The 20,932-nt window shown below is 33.2% G+C and overlaps 1 protein-coding gene across 2 annotated transcripts in view; it reads left to right on the forward strand.

Annotated features, from left to right (window-relative positions):
* Positions 1–20,932, forward strand: part of CNTN5 (contactin 5) — a 1,365,947-nt gene that overhangs the window by 1,044,783 nt on the left and 300,232 nt on the right. For both annotated transcript variants that reach the window (XM_078432971.2, XM_078432970.2), the window contains 3 exons: positions 10,934–11,115; positions 17,917–18,053; positions 20,346–20,475. In XM_078432971.2, the coding sequence (XP_078289097.2) occupies positions 10,934–11,115; positions 17,917–18,053; positions 20,346–20,475 (449 nt within the window). The remainder of the gene's footprint in view (positions 1–10,933; positions 11,116–17,916; positions 18,054–20,345; positions 20,476–20,932) is intronic.

A 20,932-nucleotide genomic window follows, 5' to 3' on the forward strand; every position in this document is an offset into this window, starting at 1 on the left:
ACAATAGTACCTAACAAAAAGCTTGTGTCAGAATTTCAATGTGGCTTCACATCATCTTTTACTGTTATTAACAGATATTTTTGAGCCAAATGAATAATGCCGTCCTCTGTATAACATTAGTTAGATAAAATCTACTTTATCTTCTTTAAGTTGCATTGCTTATTCTACATGAAAATCAAATGTGGAGTTGAACAGATATAATTTCAACAGACTGAAATAGGGAAAAATGTATGTTCTGGCTTACCATCAAAGCTGATTTTTCTACTCATCCTTTCAGTATAGCTAAAATCAGTCCTCTTTTTAAGCAACAACCTTATATCCATGTTATTATTGAAAACAAACTTGCTTTGAAAAATATCAATCAAATTAAAATCTTACTCTACTCAAATTTTTTATATCCCAAACACCTACAAAAGATGAATTAATTCTTCCTGATTACAAATAAGTTTTTTGAAAACAGTAAAAATTATTTGATTACCCTGAGTTGTCATGGACAAGGTAAATGATAATGGGGTATCCAAAATGCCTATAAAAAGTGAGCATGGCCAGTAGATTCAGGATCACTATTTTATCTTATAATAGCATATGTATTCCATTGCATACAGAAATCTTTCCAAATAAGCTCTATCAATACTTTTCAAAATATCCACAGTCCAAAGCTTCTAACAACTTAGAGGCAAACATTTTAGGATACTCGTCGTGAGGATATAAGAAAGAAAAATGGAAGTAAACAGCATTAAAACTTTCATAATTTGAAGATATCTTTGTTTTTAAAGGGAAAATGTGTACTTTCAATAAACTTGCCAGTCCTTTCCTGCACACATCATCCAATGTAGGCTACCAAGCTATGTGAAGTTCCACTAATCTGCCTGTCATGCTATCTGACAGTTTTCTGTGTTCATGTACATGGATTTTACCGCCAAGAATGTGCTTTTGCTGCCTGGATGAATTTTCCTCATCCTTGATGGTGCATCTCATGTATCATTCCCAGACCCTCCAGTCTGAAATAAATAGTCTTCTTTAAAAAAAAAAAGTTTATTTATTTTTGAGAGAGAGAGAGAGAGAGAGAGAGAGAGAATGACAGAATTGGAAGCAGGCTCCAGGCTCTGAGCTGTCAGAGCAAAGCCTTATGCAGGGCTCTAACTCATAAACTAGGAAATCATGACCTGAATCAAAGTCGGATGCTTAACGGACTGAGCCATCCAGATGCCCCATAAATAGCCTTCTTGATTGCATTCTCTTAACACTGTCTCCTTCTGTATTTGAATCATTCGTTTCATTTTTTTCTCTTTCTAATTGGGTTATAGATTTCTTAAGGACAAAAATAAATATTTTATTTATATTCATTTCTAATACAGGTCTGGCATATAGTTAAGTTCTCTTGATTTTTTACTTATTAGATCTCCTTTTTTCTTATGTCATCAAAGCACAATTTTGTCCATCTACTACCAGAAGTGTTTTCTCATGTCCTTTGCAATTTCTTATCTTGGGTGTACTCATCCCTATCCCACAGTTTTGCCTTCATATGCAGTTTTGTTTCTGTTCATATTGGGTTTCTTTCCCTGATAGATTAAATGAAGGGAAGTATAAGAATTGAGATTTTATTATAGTTAAGGAAATAAAATAGTTTAAAATGGTTCAAGCAGGAATCATAAAGTCAATGGAAAACTACTCAAAATTAAGACATTAAAAATTTAAGGCAAGTGAAGAATGGCAATTTTAATTTTGGTCATGACTATTTGAGGTAGTGTGTTCTTAGGTAAATAACTGCCAGCTATAATTATATTTACCAAGCCCCTAGACACAAACTAATGTAGAAGTGATATAAAGATTAAAGACGGAAGAAAAAGATGCCATGAAAAGTATTTAGTAATTTTGTATTTTTTGAGAAAATATAGAAATCTAGATTTAAGAAAATAATATCAAGCCAAAAGTGATTATTTTCATATGAAAATTGCATTTGATAGGCTTAATAGCATATTAGACACTGTAGAAGAATAGATGAATGAACTTGAAGATGAAACAAAAATAAAATACAAAATACAGTATATAGAGAGCAAAAAACTGAATTATTCTAAAGATCTGTGAGATAATAATTAAATCATCTAATGTATATAAAAATTTCAGAAGACGGGGGTAGACAAGCAAAAAAAAAAAAAGTTTGTGACCAAAACTTATCACATTATTGAAAAACATAACTTCACATACTCCCAAAGTTCAATGAAACACAAGAAATTTAAACACAAAGAAAAATACATCATAATCTAATTATAGGATCCCCACAAAGGAATGAAGAGCAAGAAATGTTAGATATACAGAGAGATGATATATATATAGATGATATAGATATAGATATAGATATAGATATAAATAGATAACATAGATAGATATAGATATAAATATGTGCAAATATAAAATATATTTACTTTTTAGTTTCTCAATATTCTAATTTCCACTTTTTCTCTAAAGTAAAAATAATAACAATGTATCAGAAGGTTTATAAAGTATATAGAAATAATGTGCAGGATAAGTATAGCACAAAGGATGGGAAGCGAGACATGTTAGTGTAATGCTGTCAGGCAAATATTGCAAGCCTTACAACAATGATGCACACATAAAACAGCTATACCTAAAAACCAGTAGAGGAATTTAATGAAATACTACAATAATAATAATAATAATAAACAGAAAACAAGGAAAAGAAGGGAAAAAAGGAACAAAAAAACTGATGGGATAGACAGCAAGCTCATAAATCTACACTTTTTGCAGATAATTATATGAAATGTAAATTCACTAAGATACACCAAAGGGACACAATGTCACACTGGATAAAAAGCAAGACCTTATAATATATTCTTTGCAAGAATTCTATTTTAAATCGTGGTGTGTGTATGTGTGTGTGTGTGTGTTTGTGAGTGTTACTAAATCCCAAGTTCAGCTGCTTGTTTTTGGAAAAGCCAATATTCAAGAGACAAGTTTTGATCAGAAAGGAATTTGATCTTTACTCAGGAGGCAGGCTACCTGGGGAGAAGGTGGATGCCTGAGGTTTTCAAAGGGGTTTAGGGTAGCTAGTCAGTAAAGGGAGTGCAGTGGTCTGCAACATTTCTTGATTGCATACAGACTTGTTGATGTCAGGTAACAAATTTTATCTCAGTGCCTTGGAGTTGTGCAAGGGCGGGGGGCTGGTTCTTATTTCATGATGTGGAGGAGTACTCTGTTCTGTCTGTAATGGAAAGTAACTCTACAGATACACAAAAGGAGGTTATTAAAATCATTTGCATGACCTGAAAAAAGAAAAACAGTTTGCTAAAAAAAAAAATGGCTGGGCTAATCAGAAAGCAGAGGCAGCTTCAAACAGACTTGCTGATCTCTGCTGCCCAGGAAAGGTTTGGACATTTACTCCTCAAGGCCAGTGATCTATCTGCCATGGATTCAGGGTTTAGGTCAGCAAGTAAGGAGTGTGTTATCTTGAAGCAAGTTAACCCTTTAGACCCATTGGAGTGCTGTTACATGTGTGTATAAATATAGACATATAGATTTTGCTAATCTGTTAGGTATGAAATGGAATTTCATTGAGGTTAAATTTGTATTTTTCCAATTATTAAAAAGATTTAATGCATTTTGATTATATATGCTTCCTCTTTTGTCTTTTGTTCATTTTTACAAGTTGACTTTTCTTACAGATTTGTCAGAGTTCTTTATTTAATCTATTTATTAGTCTTTGTTAGAAATTGTGTGGCAAATAAGTTCTCCCTAGTTGTGTCCTTTAATGAAAATAAATTGTTAATACTAATTCAGTCAAATGTATCAATATTTTTATGAATAGCAATGTTTTAAACTTTGAAAAAATCACTGCTTCCCTGTAAGGATAGAAAAACATTTTTCTATATATTTTTCATCAAGAGTTACCAATGATCAGGGAAAAGTGAAATTTGAAGGATCATGTGGAGGGTTTGGTACCTGAATGATGTTTGGTACATTAATCTATCCTCATTCCATTGGCCAGAACTCAATCACATTCCCCTGACTAAGGGACTAGACTAAGGAAGAAAGGGAAATGTGTTTTTTTAACACTTAGTCAATCTATCCTTCTGAAGAACATTTGAATTCTCCCCACACATTGAATATACTCACCCCTTCCCCAAGAAAAATAAACCAAATCCCATCTGGTCTCTGCATCCCCTCAAGTCTTCTAGATCTCTATGAGGGCCAGATATGGATTATCCTGATTCTGTAACTGTGTACTTAAAAGATAAATTGTGTGTCCTCACATAATGGTGGAACAATAATTGGTTATCTAGAGAAAATACATTACTTTTTTAAGCTTATTTATTTATATTGAGAGAGACAGGGACAGCGTGAGTTGGGAGGGACAGAAACAGAGGGAGAAAGAGAATCCCAAGCAGGCTCCACACCATCAGCATGGAGCCTGATGCAGGACTCAAACCAACGAATCCATGAGGTCATGTCCTGAGCTGAAACCAAGATTTGGACGCTTAACCAACTGAGCCACCCCGGTGCCCCAGAAAATATATTCCATTCAGAAAAGAGAATGAGAGAATCAAACTAGCCACTTGTCTGTCACAAATATAAAATTCTTCTGCAAAATCATTCATGTTAAAGCCCCTCTCCTTTATGTGTGTGTGTGTTGGGGTGGGGGAGTGTGACAGGGTTCTTAATCAGAGACTGATATCACTCTTTGGAAGAAATTGCCTTGTTTACCCTTCAGAGTATCTTGGCTCTACTCTCTAATATTTTCCTTGTTTTACTCCATGGCCATAATTGAAATGTATGTTGAGGAGCATTCCCTCCTTGTGGGCTCAAATTTTGTAACTTAAACTCCTGTTGGTCTACATTTGGAAACCTAAAATTTGTTTTAAGACTCAAATACTCAAAGTTTTGTTGTTGCTTTAAACTCAGACTCTTGGTTTCTTTGGCAATGCAGTTATCTCAAAATCTAACTGGCTTCTGATCTGTTTGCTTCCACACAATTCCATGTACTAGTTAACTCCATTTAAAGTTATTCGCTGGAAATAATTAAGTCCCCAAGCCTCTTTTTCCTCAATATAATGGCAACTACCTTGATATCATCAGGTTTGGTTGAGAATATCAAAACTCTTAATTTTGCCATGAGATTGATTTTTAATAGCCCCTTGTTACCCTTTGTCTTTTTATTCTTATTTCCTACTCTCTAGGATCTATAAAAAATGAGATTTTCTAACTGCATCAATTATGTATTCCCATAGCAATGCTGCATAAAAAAAACCCAAAATGGCAGCTTAAATCAATAACCATTTATTATTTATAACAAAGCAGAAATGGTTGTGTATTTCTGCAGATTTGTCTCAGACTGGGCTGATACCAGCTGAACTAGATTATAAACATGTCAGCTAAAGAGTCCATTGGAAGTTGGCAGGCCTGGAATGTCCTTTGCCTAGACAATGTGGCTGTACTCCATGTGCTCTTTCATTCTCCTGAAGGCTAATTTAAATGGTTCTCATGGCAAAGGCAAGCTTCCAAGGGAAAGAGCAAAAGCACACAAATCTTTGTAAAGCTACATTTTAATACCCAAAACAAGTCATAAGACAGCCCAGATTCAAAGTACTTGTCAACAGACTATCTTTTTTTTCTTCAAAACTCCAATTATTTTTTAAGTTTATGTATTTATTTTGGGGGGGAGAGAGAGAAAGAGAGAGAGAGAGAGAAAATGTGCTCAACTGGAGGAGGAGCAGAGAGAGAAAGGAAGAGAACGATTCCCAAGCAGGCTCCACACTGTCAGCTCAGAGCCACACACATGGCTCAATCCCAGGAACTGTGAGATCATGACCTGAACTGAAATCAAAAGATATGGATATAGAGAGTGATTAAGAATAGAGGCCATTTTTGCAATTAATCTACTTAATTGACCAGGGTCCCACATTTTGCAGCTTTCTATTCTCATTAATTCTACTGACAATCCATCCTGTATTTTCCTGACCTAATCTCTTTTATCTAATATTTTGGTAAATAAAGCTGGTAACAATCCACACACACTTTTAGTATTCTATTTTCCAATTCCTTGACTAGGCTATGTAAGCATATGGATGACCTTTCCAAACTATCAAAGGTATAAGTTTTACCAGATATTTTGCCACTACATAAACAGGATCTTCATTTTCTTATTCCCCAGTACCAGATCCTTATCTCTTTCATCCTGACTGTTCCAAATATTTTATGTCTTGTTATGACAGTTATACATTTTTATATGCCAATTTCTATGCTAGTAAAATAATGCTAGTAGGTACAATAAATAAATCTTCAAATATTAGGGCCTTAGCAAGGATAAATATTTATATATCATTCACATAGTATCCAAAGAGAATTTTTGATTGGCACTGGTGAAATAGTAGTTTGACACTTTCCTCCACACAGTCATTTAAAGACCTAATCTCTGCTATTTCAACCATTGACTTCCAAAATTTCCCTGGGCATTAAGATCCACTTAGTCAACAGGGAAAGATAGAGTAGAGACTTGTTGGGGAATAATTCCACTACATTTCATGGTCAGAAATCAGTATAATGGTCATACCTATTTGCATAGAAAAAAAAGCAAACATGTACCCAGGAGAAAAAAAGAATGGATTCTGGGAAGGGTTGAGCTTCCTACTTTTTGCTATATGTTACATTTGTTTGGAAAATTATACTGTTTTTAATAGTTACCCTATTAATTTTACCATGCATTCCTAAAGTCTGGAGTTCATATCTTAACCATCTTCCCCAAAGTAAAAGAACTTTAAGACATTTTAACTCTATTCGCTCCTTCTTTTTAATTACATGGTTTCTTATTTTATCATTACAAAGTTTCACAGAAGATTTATTTTGACATAAGTCAACTTTCTTTAAACATTTGGAAAACACTAAAATAATACTTTTAGTGTTTTACACTTTATGTATTTATTTGTGTACACTTTATTTTATTTGTTTACACATTTAGTGTTAAAAAATACCTAAAAGCTATTTTAAACTTCTATTATAAATAAAATATACCTTTTTATAGACATGCAACTTTCACAATAATTCATCCTATGTTTAGCTATAAAGATTGACTCAACAAATTCTAAAAAGCAGAAACTGTACAAGTCACTCTCTCTACCTATCAAAACATATGGCTTGTGGCTATGTCTGATATCAGAGGAAAAGACAGCCTTAAATGATTTTATTATTAACCATAAATAATAACTATACTGATCATTCAGCTCAAAAAGCTAGAAGTACAATATAAATGTACTGATCAAGAAAGAGGAATAAATAAATAAAAAAATGGAAACTCCTGAATTAAAATAAAAAAGTAAAAACTCAAAATTCTTATTTTAAAGACCAATAAAATAGACAAACTCTGACAAAGCTAATCATTTAAAAATCAATACATCTAATATTTATTGGGTACTCACTATTTGAAATGTATTTTGCTAAGTAATTTACAAAAACATAGCTCACTTAAAGCTCAAAATAATATGAGAATCATTATTTCATAAATTTATTAAATACTAATTATGTGCTTAGCACTTTATGAAACACTGTGAACATATTGATGAACAAGAGTGATAATGCCATTGCCCTCAAAATATTTCCATTCTTGGGGCGCCTGGGTGGTTCAGTCGGTTGAGCTTCTGACTTCGGCTTAGGTCATGATCTTGCAGCTCCTGAGTTCGAGCCCCGCTTTGGGCTCTGTGCTGACAGCTCAGAGCCTGGAGCCTTCTTCAGATTCTGTGTCTCCCTCTCTCTCTGCCCCAACCCACTCACATTCAGTCTCTGTCTCTCTCAAAAATAAATAAACATTAATAAATTAAAAATATATATATTTCCATTTAAGGAGCAAATATCTCCATTTTACAGATGAAGAAATTAGATTTATTAACTTAGATAACTTTCCTAAGATCACATAACATCTTTGTGTTCAAACTGTATTTTAACCTAAATTGTATTCCCTGAATTCCATGCTCTTAACCAACATGCAAAGCTAAACAAGTTGGGAGCAGGGGATGACAGCATATACTACTAAAATTATAAAGTAAATACAAACATCCTTGCCATATTATTGCAAATATTTTTTTTTGTTCGCTTGCTCAGTGCTAAGCTCTTTAAATAATTAATGTACACAACTACTCTCTGAAATAGATTGTATTATTTCCACCATATTTTACATTTGAGGCAACTGAAGGAATAAGATGTTAAATAACTTCTAGTTCCAGAGCTTTTTTATCCCCAGGAAGTCTAGCAATGGATCCCACATTTAACTACTACTACAATGTGCAACCACTCATTACTGAGGAATTTTTAAATAATTTTAAATCACTATTTATACAGCTTATTGCTAAAATGTTGAAATTATGGATGGAGTACTTGATTTTCTAGGGAAACCTGAATTGCCAAAGTTGACATAAGTAGAACCCAACACAATTAAAGAAAACCTAGAAGAAACTGCAATCATTGTAAAAAAAACTAACTCCACTAATGATGGCCGACCCAGGTAACTTTTTTTGAAAATGCTATCAGTATCCTAAGGAACATATAATTTCCCTACTATTTAAGCTATCAGAGAGAGGGGGATATTCTGGCATGTTCACTAAGCTATCGTCCATCACTATGATACCAAATCTGTCAAAACTAGCTTGTAAACAAACCAACCACTAAAAAGTAAGCTCACACACAAACGAATAAACCTAATAAGCTGAAGATACTCTCACCTTTGAATATAGATGTAAAAATCCTCATTTAAAAAATCACAAATTAATTCTCATACGTATTAAAAGAATGATATGCCATGCCAATGTAAAGATTATTCTAAAATGCAAGGTTCATTCCTCCTGGATGTTGGATATATGTACCTACCTAAATAAATAAGAAAAATTGTCAAACTCTAATCCAGAAATTTCAATACTACGCTTATTCCTAAGGAACAAGTCAAAAAGGTGTTCAAAATACATAGCATTGTTTATATTAGTGAACATTGCTATCTCCACTATAAGAAAAATTAGTGTAAAAAACTAATAATTAGCAATTACAATCTGTGGTAGAAGGTTATAAGAGATGTGAGTTATAGGAGATACACAAAGCACTTTGTTATTTAACAGAAAAAAAATCCCTGCAGACTTTGGTAAAGACTTTACTGAAGAGGAGGAATTTAGGATGGGCCTCAGAGGATTAGTAGGATTTTAACAGATATAATTGGAAACACACAGAGATATGTTTCTGGGTCATGAGATATGGAAGGAAATAGTGAGAAATCAAACTGAGAAAGTAGACTGGGTCCAAACCATAAAGTGCATTAAATATAGATAGTAATAAATAAATCAGTGGAACAGAACTGAGAAGCCTGAAACAAATTCAAGTATGTGAGAACCAATTATATGACAAACTTAATATACCAAATATTGTGGGGAAAGGAGTTTTACTGTAATGCTGCAATAATTCCCTATCTCACACCAAAAACATGAATATATTCCAGGTGGATTAAAGATCAAACTGTTCAAAATAAAAACAAACAAAAAAAAAAACACAAAATACTGGCAGTAACAATGCATAAAATATGGACATAAACTTAGGTGTACATATAATTTTTTAAACAAACAAAAATTTAGAGGTTGTGAAGGAAACTATACATATGTTTGTTTCTTCTAAAACTGTATATAAAAGTGTATTGTAGAAGCCACCATAAACTAATAATACCTGAGGGAGAATTTTTCTGAGAAACAAAGTCTTAGTGGCTCTAATACACAAAGAACTCTAAGAAATAAATTTTAAAAATGCAAATAGGCAAATAGAAAAATGAAAGAAAAAATAGAAAAATAACATATGCAAACAATTCAAAGAAAAGTAGATGCAAATAGCCAATAAAAATATAAAAAAGTTTCAATCTTATTTGAGTTCAGAGAAATATTAATTAAAGTAGCAACAAAACATCATTTTTTACCTCTCAATACTGACAAAAATTAAACAGATTGATCACATAAAATGGTTGCAAAGATATGGGGTAACAGCCTCATATATTACTGATAGATATGGAAACTGCTACTATATTATTGAAAAACAATCTGGTAGTACTTATTAAAATGAAAAATGTGGGTGCCCTTTGATCCGTCAATTTCACTTTTGTGAATGTCTGCTGTAGAAAATAAAAGCTATAGTATATGATATATGTGCAAAGTTGTTTGTAGCAATATTGTTTCTTAGTGGGAAAAAATAAAAAGGAAAGGAGAGAAACTGGGACTACACTTGATGTCTAAATATAGGGGCTGGTTGATTAAATTCTGATATGTTTATATAATGGAATAGTATATAGCCATCAAATAGAGTTAGTCAGGAGTTGATCTTGATTTTAATTTTTTTAGTAAATATCAAGTGTATGACTTACATTTTTTTAAACAAAACAAAAATAAATCATATGTGTGTATATATAATATATATATATATATATATATATATGCATCATTAAGACAAGGTAGGAGATAACAAACAAATTGCATTTGTCACTGAAAAAGAAGATACTTGCAGAGGTTGGAGCAAAAAGAGTTCTTAGTTCATTTAGTTCATGAGTCATTTGTTCAACATATTGGAATAATCACACATTACTTTTGTAATTTCATAAATTACCTTTGCCATTCAAAGAATCTTAAAATGTTTTTTTAAATAAAGCATAATGTTTTAAAATGTATAAAATATTGTCTCTGAATTGCCTTCCTGTAATATGAAAGAAAGGAAAGTATCTTCCTTGAATTTAACTATTTACCAGACAATACACATGGAAAGTGAAGTATATCAACCAGCACGTGGTCTTTAATTGTGATTACACTTTATTGCACTCAGCCGATTAAGTGCTTAAATTACCAGATAATAGAATCTATGTTCCTAATAATGGAAAGTGTATTAACAGTATTTTTGCTCTTTATTGTAGCCCAGTTCCAACAATCACATGGATGAAGGTTAATGGTTATATTCCTAGTAAGGCACGTCTGCGGAAATCTCAGGCAGTGCTGGAAATACCCAACGTGCAGCTGGATGATGCAGGCCTATATGAGTGCAGAGCTGAAAATTCACGTGGAAAAAACTCCTTCCGTGGACAATTACAAGTATACAGTAAGTGTTCTCAGCAAAGCATGATGCTCCAGTCATTCCCAAGGGTCAAATTGAAAATGCAAATTAATTTGAATGACATATTGTTTGTTAGGTAGTACATAAAAACCAAGTAATAATTTATAATCATACTATTTCTGCATGGTAAAACATCATGTAAAATTATGCTATACACAGAAGTGGTTTAAATTAAAAATGAATGGGGAAATAGCAGATTCTTTGTATAGAATAGAGAGTGGCTATACTTAAAAATGAGATGTTTTCCTTGCACCAAAGCCATTCTCTGATAAGTTAAAAATCTTGTAACTTTTATTAATTTATTCTTGCCATTGGCCTGAGTCAGGAATTTCAATCTATTGCCCATGCACCAAATCCTCCCCAGATGTCACTTTTCTGAAAATAAAATTTTAGGGGCGCCTGGGTGGCTCAGTCGGTTAAGCGTCCGACTTTGGCCAGGTCATGATCTCATGGTTCATGAGTTTGAGCCCTGCATCAGACTCTGTGCTTACAACTTAGAGCCTGGAGCTTGCTTCAGATTCTGTGTCACCCTCTCTCTCTGTCCCTCCCCGACTCACACTTTGTCTCTCTCTCTCAAAAAAAATGAATCAACATTAAAAATTTTTAAAAGAAAGAAAAGAAAATTTTACTGGAACACAACCACACCCATTTGTTTACATATTGTCTATGTCAGCTTTTACACTGCTATGGCAGAATGAGGCAGTTGAGACAGAATTAAGTAGCTGATTTGCAAAGCCTAAAATATCTACTATCTGGTCCTTTACAGAAAAACTTTTCTGACCCCTGGCCTATATTAATATATCTGTATGATAAATAGCCTCTACAACATAGAAACATTTATATATCCAAAAATGCCAAAGAACCAACCAGGTTGTGTATAAGAACTGGGAAAATCTACTTCAAAAAATATCTACAATTTCATCTTTACTGCCGAGGATCATAAGTTGTATCTACTTTTCATATTTGCTTTTATAATGTACATTAAACATAATGGGTAATTGATAGTATTCTTATTTCCTATATGAAGACACACACACACACACACACACACACACACACATACACACAAAGAGGAACACTATAATCTAGAACATTGATATAAGAAAATTCAAATGCTTTCAGTATAAAACTATCCAAATTGCCTATTTGGCTGAACCCACCAAACAACTACAACTATCACTGTATCTCAAGATCCATTCACCTAAAAAGCTTAATGCCCTGCAAACGAACTCTTAAAGAACAGTTTGAAACATTAATATCTGAATTTAAACTGGTTTTTCTTTCTTGATCTCTAATAACTCCTTTAGGAATTCAGTAGTCCAACCTTATTACTCTACCATTAATATTTCATTCATTCATGTATTCAATGAATGTTTATTAAAAGCCTATTATTGCTCTACATACTAGCAGTAGAACTTTGAAGGAATTCGTGGTCCACCAGATTAGATGAAATGCAAACCCCACATTAGAACAGAGCATGTTGTCTGCAGTGATAAAGGCATGTGCAAAGGATTGTGGGAGCAGATTCTACTGCATCTACTGGGATGAATCAGAGAAAGCTTTCCAAAGGATATCTTTAAGACTTTCTTTAAAGGCTAAACAGGGGGAAGCATCCTGAAGAAAAACATAGAGCCATTTAGAAGTTTGTAAGATTGAAGCACTAGCACTGGTTTGTTTATTTAGGCCATGGGTATTATAGTTTGATGAAACTCACAAAGCAAACTGTTCACAATTTCTTACTACATCATTAAGTCAACTGTGTAGCCATAGGGGTAAAAATTCTTGCTTCTGTACCCCAATGAGCAATAATTAACATTCAAATACATTATGTTGGTTTATACTCCAAAGTGTGAAGTTATACCAGTTTCTCTCTACAAATAAAAATCTGATACTGAAAGACAAGTGTTCAACCAGAGCATTGTCACTCAAAACCACACAAAGAAATGCAAGGAGAGACTGTTACTCTTAAGACAATTTGGGAAAATTTCCAAATCTTTCTGGGTGGTGAAAATTGGCTCACACCTAAGTTATAATTAGATTTACAGTACAGGACGGAACCTCCCACATGGCACTACTCCATTGTACCTCTCTCCATTCCAGGTACTTGATTCATAGTAGTAATGATTATTTCCAAGAAAAAGAAAGAAAATTGATTTCACTCAATTTTACTGGTTTACCTTCTGGTAAGAGAGTGTACTACTAAGAAACAAACTGTAAACTCTCCTTGTCATGCACAATTAGATGTACAATGCAGGCCAGCCAGGTAAGGACAGACCTTCCCAAAAAATGCATCATTTTGAATAGAGAATAATTAAGATTATTGACTAGAAAAAGAAACTGGGCTAGCTGGCTACTCTGGTATATAACATCTGACAGTTTGGGAAGGTATCTTGGAAGAATTTGGCCTTTCACTGTAGCCCATTTTTAGGGTAGTTTTTCTACGCTGCTCCTGATTTTGCCCAAATAGTCCCAGTTTATGTCTGTAGCACTGGGACAATAACAAAAAGCTCTATTTCACTTCCAGACTGTCTTGGTTATTACACAGTCACCCAATTTGTACTTTTAAATCTGTTGCCTTTGACATGAGGGCTTTTCTCCTCACCCCTGGAACTCTGTAGAATTTAAGGATCTTGGCTAGCATTTCCTCCTGACAGTTGATACAGAATAACATGATGCATGAATATTTCACTGTATCCATGATTTGTATTTGGAATGTTCTCCTTTTAGGAGAATGGATTTTTGTTGGAAGTTCTGTAACCTGATCTTCACCCAATGAAAAAAGTAGAGGCTGACACTTTAACCTAAATGGTCAATATTCACTGAGTACTGAAAACATATAGTTTTTCCTGTGTTCTCACTGTCTTCGTGAAAGTGTAATTATGGGAATGTTTACATGTTCAGTTAGTTGTTTAGCTCAATGGATGAGAGCCAAGGTTTTAAGACAACCTTTCTAGTCTCTTTTTTTGTTGTTGTTGTTGTTGTTGGTCAAATCATTACAAAATTAGTGCCAACATAGGTGGTAGGCATAAATTTAAGCCACACGGTATTTATAATTAAGACTCTGTAGGGGTATTTGGGTGACTCAGTTGGTTAAGCCTCCGACTCTTGATTTCAGCTCAGGTCATAATCTCGCAGTGTGTGACATCGAGCCCCATGTCAGGTTCTGCACTGACAGTGTGGAGTCTGCTTGGGATTCTGTCTCTCCCTCTCTCTCTCTCTGTCCCTCCTCAATGCTCTCTCCCTCTCTCTCAAAAAAAATAATAATAATTTTAAAAAAAGATCTATATTGTAAACATAATGCAACAAATAACACAACAAAAAGTCCATGGTACTAAAATAATAAAAATAAAGGTAAACTTACAGGTGTTATTTAATCAATACATTCGAATAACAATATTCATGAAATTGAAAAAAAATTAAACTACAAAAAAACATAATTGAATAAATTGAAAAAAATAACAATTGAAACTTAGAAAAAAACTACATATGTATTCTATTAAATATGTCTTTTTATGACATATAGTAGTTTTATAGGGGAAATAATTTCTTTGATTATTTCTATGTCTTTTAACTTCTGATGATTAATCAAAGACTAGTCACACAAATTTACTAGTCACAGAAATTTTTAGTCTTTATATTTCCAACATAAATTGAACCCTATTTGTTGAAGTTCTCAATTAAGATGAAAAGAAACAATGAAAAAACAAAAAGAAGAAAGAAGTAAGGAGGATAGGAGGAAAAGAGGAAGGAAAGAAGGAAATTAAAACAATTTTAAGCAGTTTTATATGCAAGGAGATCTCAACAGGAGGTACTTTGTGTAGAGAAAAATATTATATAAAGATATGTGATCTATGAGTTTAAATATGTATCATGTGCCCCACAACTAATAATTTCCCCAAATATCCAATAAGAAATAGAATTTTATTTTCATTGTAGTGTAGTATTATAGATTTCCTTATTTTTAAAAGATCTCTGGAGAGTTCCCTCACAAATTTTAATGCCTTCCAATGTCTACAATTTGATTATTAAGCTTTTCCAAGACAAAGATTTGCTTTGTTTTGTTTTCTTGTTTTTCCTATCAAGCATTCTGTTCAGCTGAATAGATAAACAAGATGTGATATATATATATATATATACACACACACACACACACCATACATATATGTTATATATGGTGTGTGTGTGTGTGTGTGTGTATGTGTGTGTGTGTGTGTATAACATATATATATGGTGTATGTGTGTGTGTGTATATATATATATATATATATATATAACATATATATATGGTGTGTGTGTATATATATATATATATATATATATATATACACACACACACATACATATGGTGTGTGTATCTATATATACATATATATATGTATATATAGATACACACACCATATATATATATATATATATATATATATACACACATATATACACACACACACATACATATGGTATATATGGTATACATATGGTATACATATATATATATGGTATATATACATAACCACAGAGTATTACGCGGCAATCAAAAAGAATGAAATCTTGCCATTTGCAACTACATGGATGGAACTGGAGGGTATTATGCTAAGTGAAATTAGTCAGTCAGAGAAAGACAAAAATCATATGACTTCACTCATATGAGGACTTTAAGAGACAAAACAGATGAACATAAGTGAAGGGAAACAAAAATAATATAAAAACGGGGGGGACAAAACAGAAGAGATTCATAAATATGGAGAACAAATTGAGGGTTACTAGAGGGGTTGTATGGAGGGGGGTGGGCTAAATGGGTAAGGTGCACTAAGGAATCTACTCCTGATATCATTGTTGCACTATATGCTAACTAATTTGGATGTAAATTTAAAAAAAAAAATTAAAAATAAAATTAAAAAAAGGAAACCTTATATGATTTAGACTCAAACTTGAATTATTATTAGAATTAAAAGAGACAAAGAAGAAAAGTAGAACATTCCAGGTGGATTTAACAATTTGAAGAAGATGCAGGGTGTTCTTGGGAGACAGTAAACCTGTGTGCTTGGATTACAAGGATCATGAATAGTATGAAGTAGACTGGCAAAGCAGGATAGTAAAGTTTACAGAAAGCCCCAATGAGAAAGTAGAGTTTAATGTTACTTTTGTATCTTACCATTCCTATCAGCATTTTTAGCATGCATGAGAGATAACTAAAAAGGGACTCATTTTAAAAGACAGGCATGAAAGTCATGAAAGCTAATATTTGAAGCTCACCATGGCAAGATTTTTCCTTGATAGCTCCTAGGCTGATGATATTGAATCGGATGTTGATGTTGGATCACAGAATGTGTTCAAAGGCCTACAAATTCTGAATATGCCAAAGTAAGGCTCCTTACAGTCATTATCTAGAAGACCAATGAGCTATTGAAAACAAAATTCCCATTCAGAGATCAGGAGAAGGCAAAACACACTAGGAATGCAATAAATGCTTCCAATTCATTTTTTAATCTGCCAGAGTAGAATGAAATAATTGTATGCTGCCTGGAGTCAGAAATATCTGACTTTGAATGTGGTTTCTATGCCTTATTAATTGTGTGACCTTGGGTAAATTTTTTTTTAACCTCTCTGAGCCAAAGTTTCCTGATTCATAAAATTAAATGTTTGTTTTCAGGATAAATGTAACGGGGATTAATTGATAATGTAGCTCAGTGTCTAGGACTAGCGATTAATAAATGAGAGTTCTTTCTCTCTCACTCTGTTTCCTCCCTTTTAAACTGCTTAGGTTTTGGACCCACTATTGTCCCTTTAGACCCACTATTCTAGTATTCAAGTGCAGTTTCCTTTAGTACATCTTCTTTCCTTTCTTGTGCTACCATATCCTATAGCATTGACGTTAGACTTCCTCTACCACAATATAAACTAAAAAAGAAATGACATAGATGCTCCTATATCCTTAATAACTTCTAAGACCAAGAAAGGACTAAATAGTATGAAGTGAATGAATCAGTGATCAAAGTCCTCACTGTCACAAAGTAAAATATGTTATAGGTTAATGCCAAAAAATTTGCTAGAGAAAAATAATTGTTCAATATTTATAGCTATTGTTTCACTTTTTTCAGTGTTTTTGTGGACAAAGAGTCACTTGTTTTCAGTAGTTTTATTTTAAAAATTATCCAATGGAGGAAAGACACTATTTTGTGTCTTACAGGTTGTAAACAAGTACATTATCTCTTTCTTGATAAAGTAGTTTTTCTCTGTTGTAATTTTGAAAAAGGATTTTAAAAAGTTTTGAAGAATGTTAATAAATATATAAAAAAATTTTACACCAAGAGAAATTTGAATTAACAAATTATTTTCCTATGCAATTCAATTTATTTTAGAAAAAACAAAAATAAAAAAGCAAAGCAATTATTCAATAAATGGTCTTTTTGTATTATATCACCTTGCGCTAACGCTGCCTCAATGTCTGGAAAAAAAGGATGCCTCTAAGTACTTGATTTCCTATTAAACAAGTTCTGATACCTTGGGGAGACTGTAGCCACTTGCTGTAAGTTGGGTAAAACAATAAGATATACTTGACCTAGCTTACAAAAGTGTTTTAAATTATCAAAATATTATCACTGCTATATCTTTTTACACAGGAAATAGAGTTCTGTGTGCAATGCAATGTTGTGCTTCTTCTGAATACCTACAATTATGTGAATTGATAAAAAAAATTAATGCAAGTAATATTTCCACATGAATTTTGAATTTGGTAAAGTGTTTGAAAAATGAAGTCATCCTTCTTTAATCCTTAAACTCTTACAGCTTATCCACACTGGGTAGAAAAACTGAATGACACTCAGTTGGACAGTGGGAGCCCTCTCCAATGGGAATGTAAGGCTACTGGAAAACCCCGACCCACATACCGTTGGCTGAAGAATGGAGTGTCCCTCTTGCCTCAGGTACTGTTGGTAACTGTTAATCTGTTCCAGTGTAATTTTAACAGGATTTCACACAGGATATGACAAACTATCCTCCTTTTGTCTTATTGAAAGTCATTTCTTATATATGCCTCCTAATGTAGTGAAGTGAGAAATAAAATGTATTTATAAATAAATTTTTTAACGTTTATTTTTATTTTTGAGACAGAGACAGAGCATGAATGGGGGAGGGTCAGAGAAAGAGGGAGACACAGTATCCAAAACAGGCTCCAGGCTCCAAGCTGTCAGCACAGAGCCTGACGCGGGGATCAAACTCACGAACCGCGAGATCATGACCTGAGCTGAAGTCAGACGCTTAACTGAGCCACCCAGGCGCCCCTAAAATTTTCTTTTTAATTACCTCATTAATTTTTGAGGAACATGTTGTTAAAGTTTTATTTGATCCTATAAATTCATGGGAAAATATCAATTATTATCATAGATTCATTGCTGTCTCTAGCTGACTTTTAGATATCTAGCTTGTTGTGTCACTTTGCAGAGGGTGGAATTTGCCCCAGAAGTAAAGTGACTTGTCCAAGATCATGTATCTGGTGAGAGACGAGACTATTATAGAATCCTAGCTTTCTGTATCTTGGACAGGTTCTGTGACATCCTACTTAATAGGATTTAAAAAACTAATTTTTTTTTTAGTAACTCTGCATATTTTTGAAACATGTACTGGATTTGAAAATAAATCAATAACTGTTTAGTTTTAAAATGATGGTAATAATTTTAGCCAACTCCCTTGTATGGCCTTTGCAGAAAGGAGGGCAAGGGGAGAATAGTTCACTATTTATGGCCAAAAATGGAAGGGTGGTATATGAGGTTGAAATTCCGAACACAGATTATGCCCAGGTCCTACCACTACCAAGAGGTCTCTTGTCTGTCATTCACCTCTTTGGGCTTCAGTTCGCTCCTTTATGAAATCAAGAGATTGGATCATATCATCCCCACAGTCCCATCCAGCTCCAGCATTCTCTTATAAAACCAGTTAGACCAAAACAAAACACAATTACAGAAAACGAATACAGAAATACAAATAACTATAGAGCCATTAAAACTGAGGGCATGAGAATCCTGAGTCATTGATTCGTTGTCTCTTTCTCTCTAATTTCCTGGGGATACCAGATAAACCTTGAGATAAGACTATGCTGGTCATATTTTCTTTCAGCATCCCAGTAAATTAAATTCCACTGGCAGATAATACTGTTGCAAAGTGAATGGGTTTATTTTGAAAATTATGTAAACTTACTTGGCATCTCTGTTGATAGGTAAACCACTGATCACTAAAATTGAAAGAATTATTTGTTTGGCATTAAGTAGACAGGATACCTTAACAGCATTTTAAATTTCAAATTTGTTTTTGAAATGAGCTCTTGGCTTCAGTTGACCCCAATTTGCACATGCTCAGTTTTCTGAATTCTATATTAAATTTTATCTGATAATTAGTTTATATTTTTTGGTCAATAATTTTGTACAGAATCCAGTTGCAGGGCAGTTTTTTTATTTGTTTTAGTTTGTCAGGAAGTGAGAAAAGGTAAACTCCTGATCACATTAATATAACAAAGGGATTCTTTTTTATTTTTATGTTTATTTATCTATTTTGAGAGAGAGAAAAAGTGTGAGTAGGGGAAGGGCAGAGAGAGGGATAGAGAGAATCCTAAGCAGTCTCCACACTGCCAGCATGGATCCCGATGCAGGGCTTCAGCCCACAAACCACAATATCATGACCTAAGCCAAAGTCAGACACTTAACTGAGCCACACAGTTAATCTTAGCAAAAGGATTCTAAGACACTTAAGTGAACCACACAGTTAATCCTAGCAAAAGGATTCTTCGTTTGACCTGGGCTGGTTTTAACTTTGATCTTACTTGTCTACAGTCACAATTTTTTCCACATGTGAACCCCTTCTTCTTATGTAAAATTAGTTCAACCAAAAGCATTATCTGCTGATTATATTTTATAGGCTGATCTAGTATATCAAAAAAAAAAAAAAAGCAACTGCTCAGTATACAAACAAAACTGAAACTAAAACTCCTAAGAATAACTACAGTAAAATACTGTTATGATATCTTTTTTGACCAAGAAATAGTTATAATTTACAAAAGACATTTTATCATAAAATAATGAACAGTAAATTTGTGTTATTAACTTGTCAAATAATGTTCAGCTGCATTCATCGGAGGCTTCTTTCCCTCAGCCTAGAAGAGAGTAACTGCAAAATCTGTATGATTTATTCATTTTCTTTACCTACTTATTTTTATTTTATTACAGAATAGGATTGAGATGGTTAATGGAGTATTGATGATCCACAACGTGAATCAATCAGATGCTGGAATGTATCAGTGTTTGGCCGAAAATAAATACGGAGCCATTTTTGCGAGTGCTGAGCTGAAGATTCTAGGTATGCAATCTAAGTAAATAAATAGAAAAAATGTGTTGCTTCTTTTCATGCTTTAATTCTTATCATACTGAAGTTTTATGATATAATTGTAAAAATCTAGTTTATTACTTTAAAAGAAATGATATGTTTTCCTGATATATGTTTTTAAGCTTTTGCAGGACAAGTTTACATTGCGTACAGTTTGTCCCATCACTTTTTTTATAAGGTCTTTTCAACTTTAGTTTTAATAGGTTTACACACTATCTTTTTTATGGTATATAAAAATCATGTAAGAGATATGTTAATTTTCATAAAATAATATCTTGAGGGCAGGGGATCATAATGCCGATTTCTAGCAGCCTCTCCCTGCTTCCATAGCAATGCTAATATTTACCCACACAGCTCTTACTTACCAATAGGCAAGACAACATTCCAAGGGAAAGGCAGCACCCTCTCATCATGGGGTATCTACCATTAT

Source organism: Panthera onca, chromosome D1, assembly GCF_046562875.1.
Source record: "Panthera onca isolate mPanOnc1 chromosome D1, mPanOnc1 haplotype 2, whole genome shotgun sequence".
NCBI lineage: Eukaryota > Metazoa > Chordata > Mammalia > Carnivora > Felidae > Panthera > Panthera onca.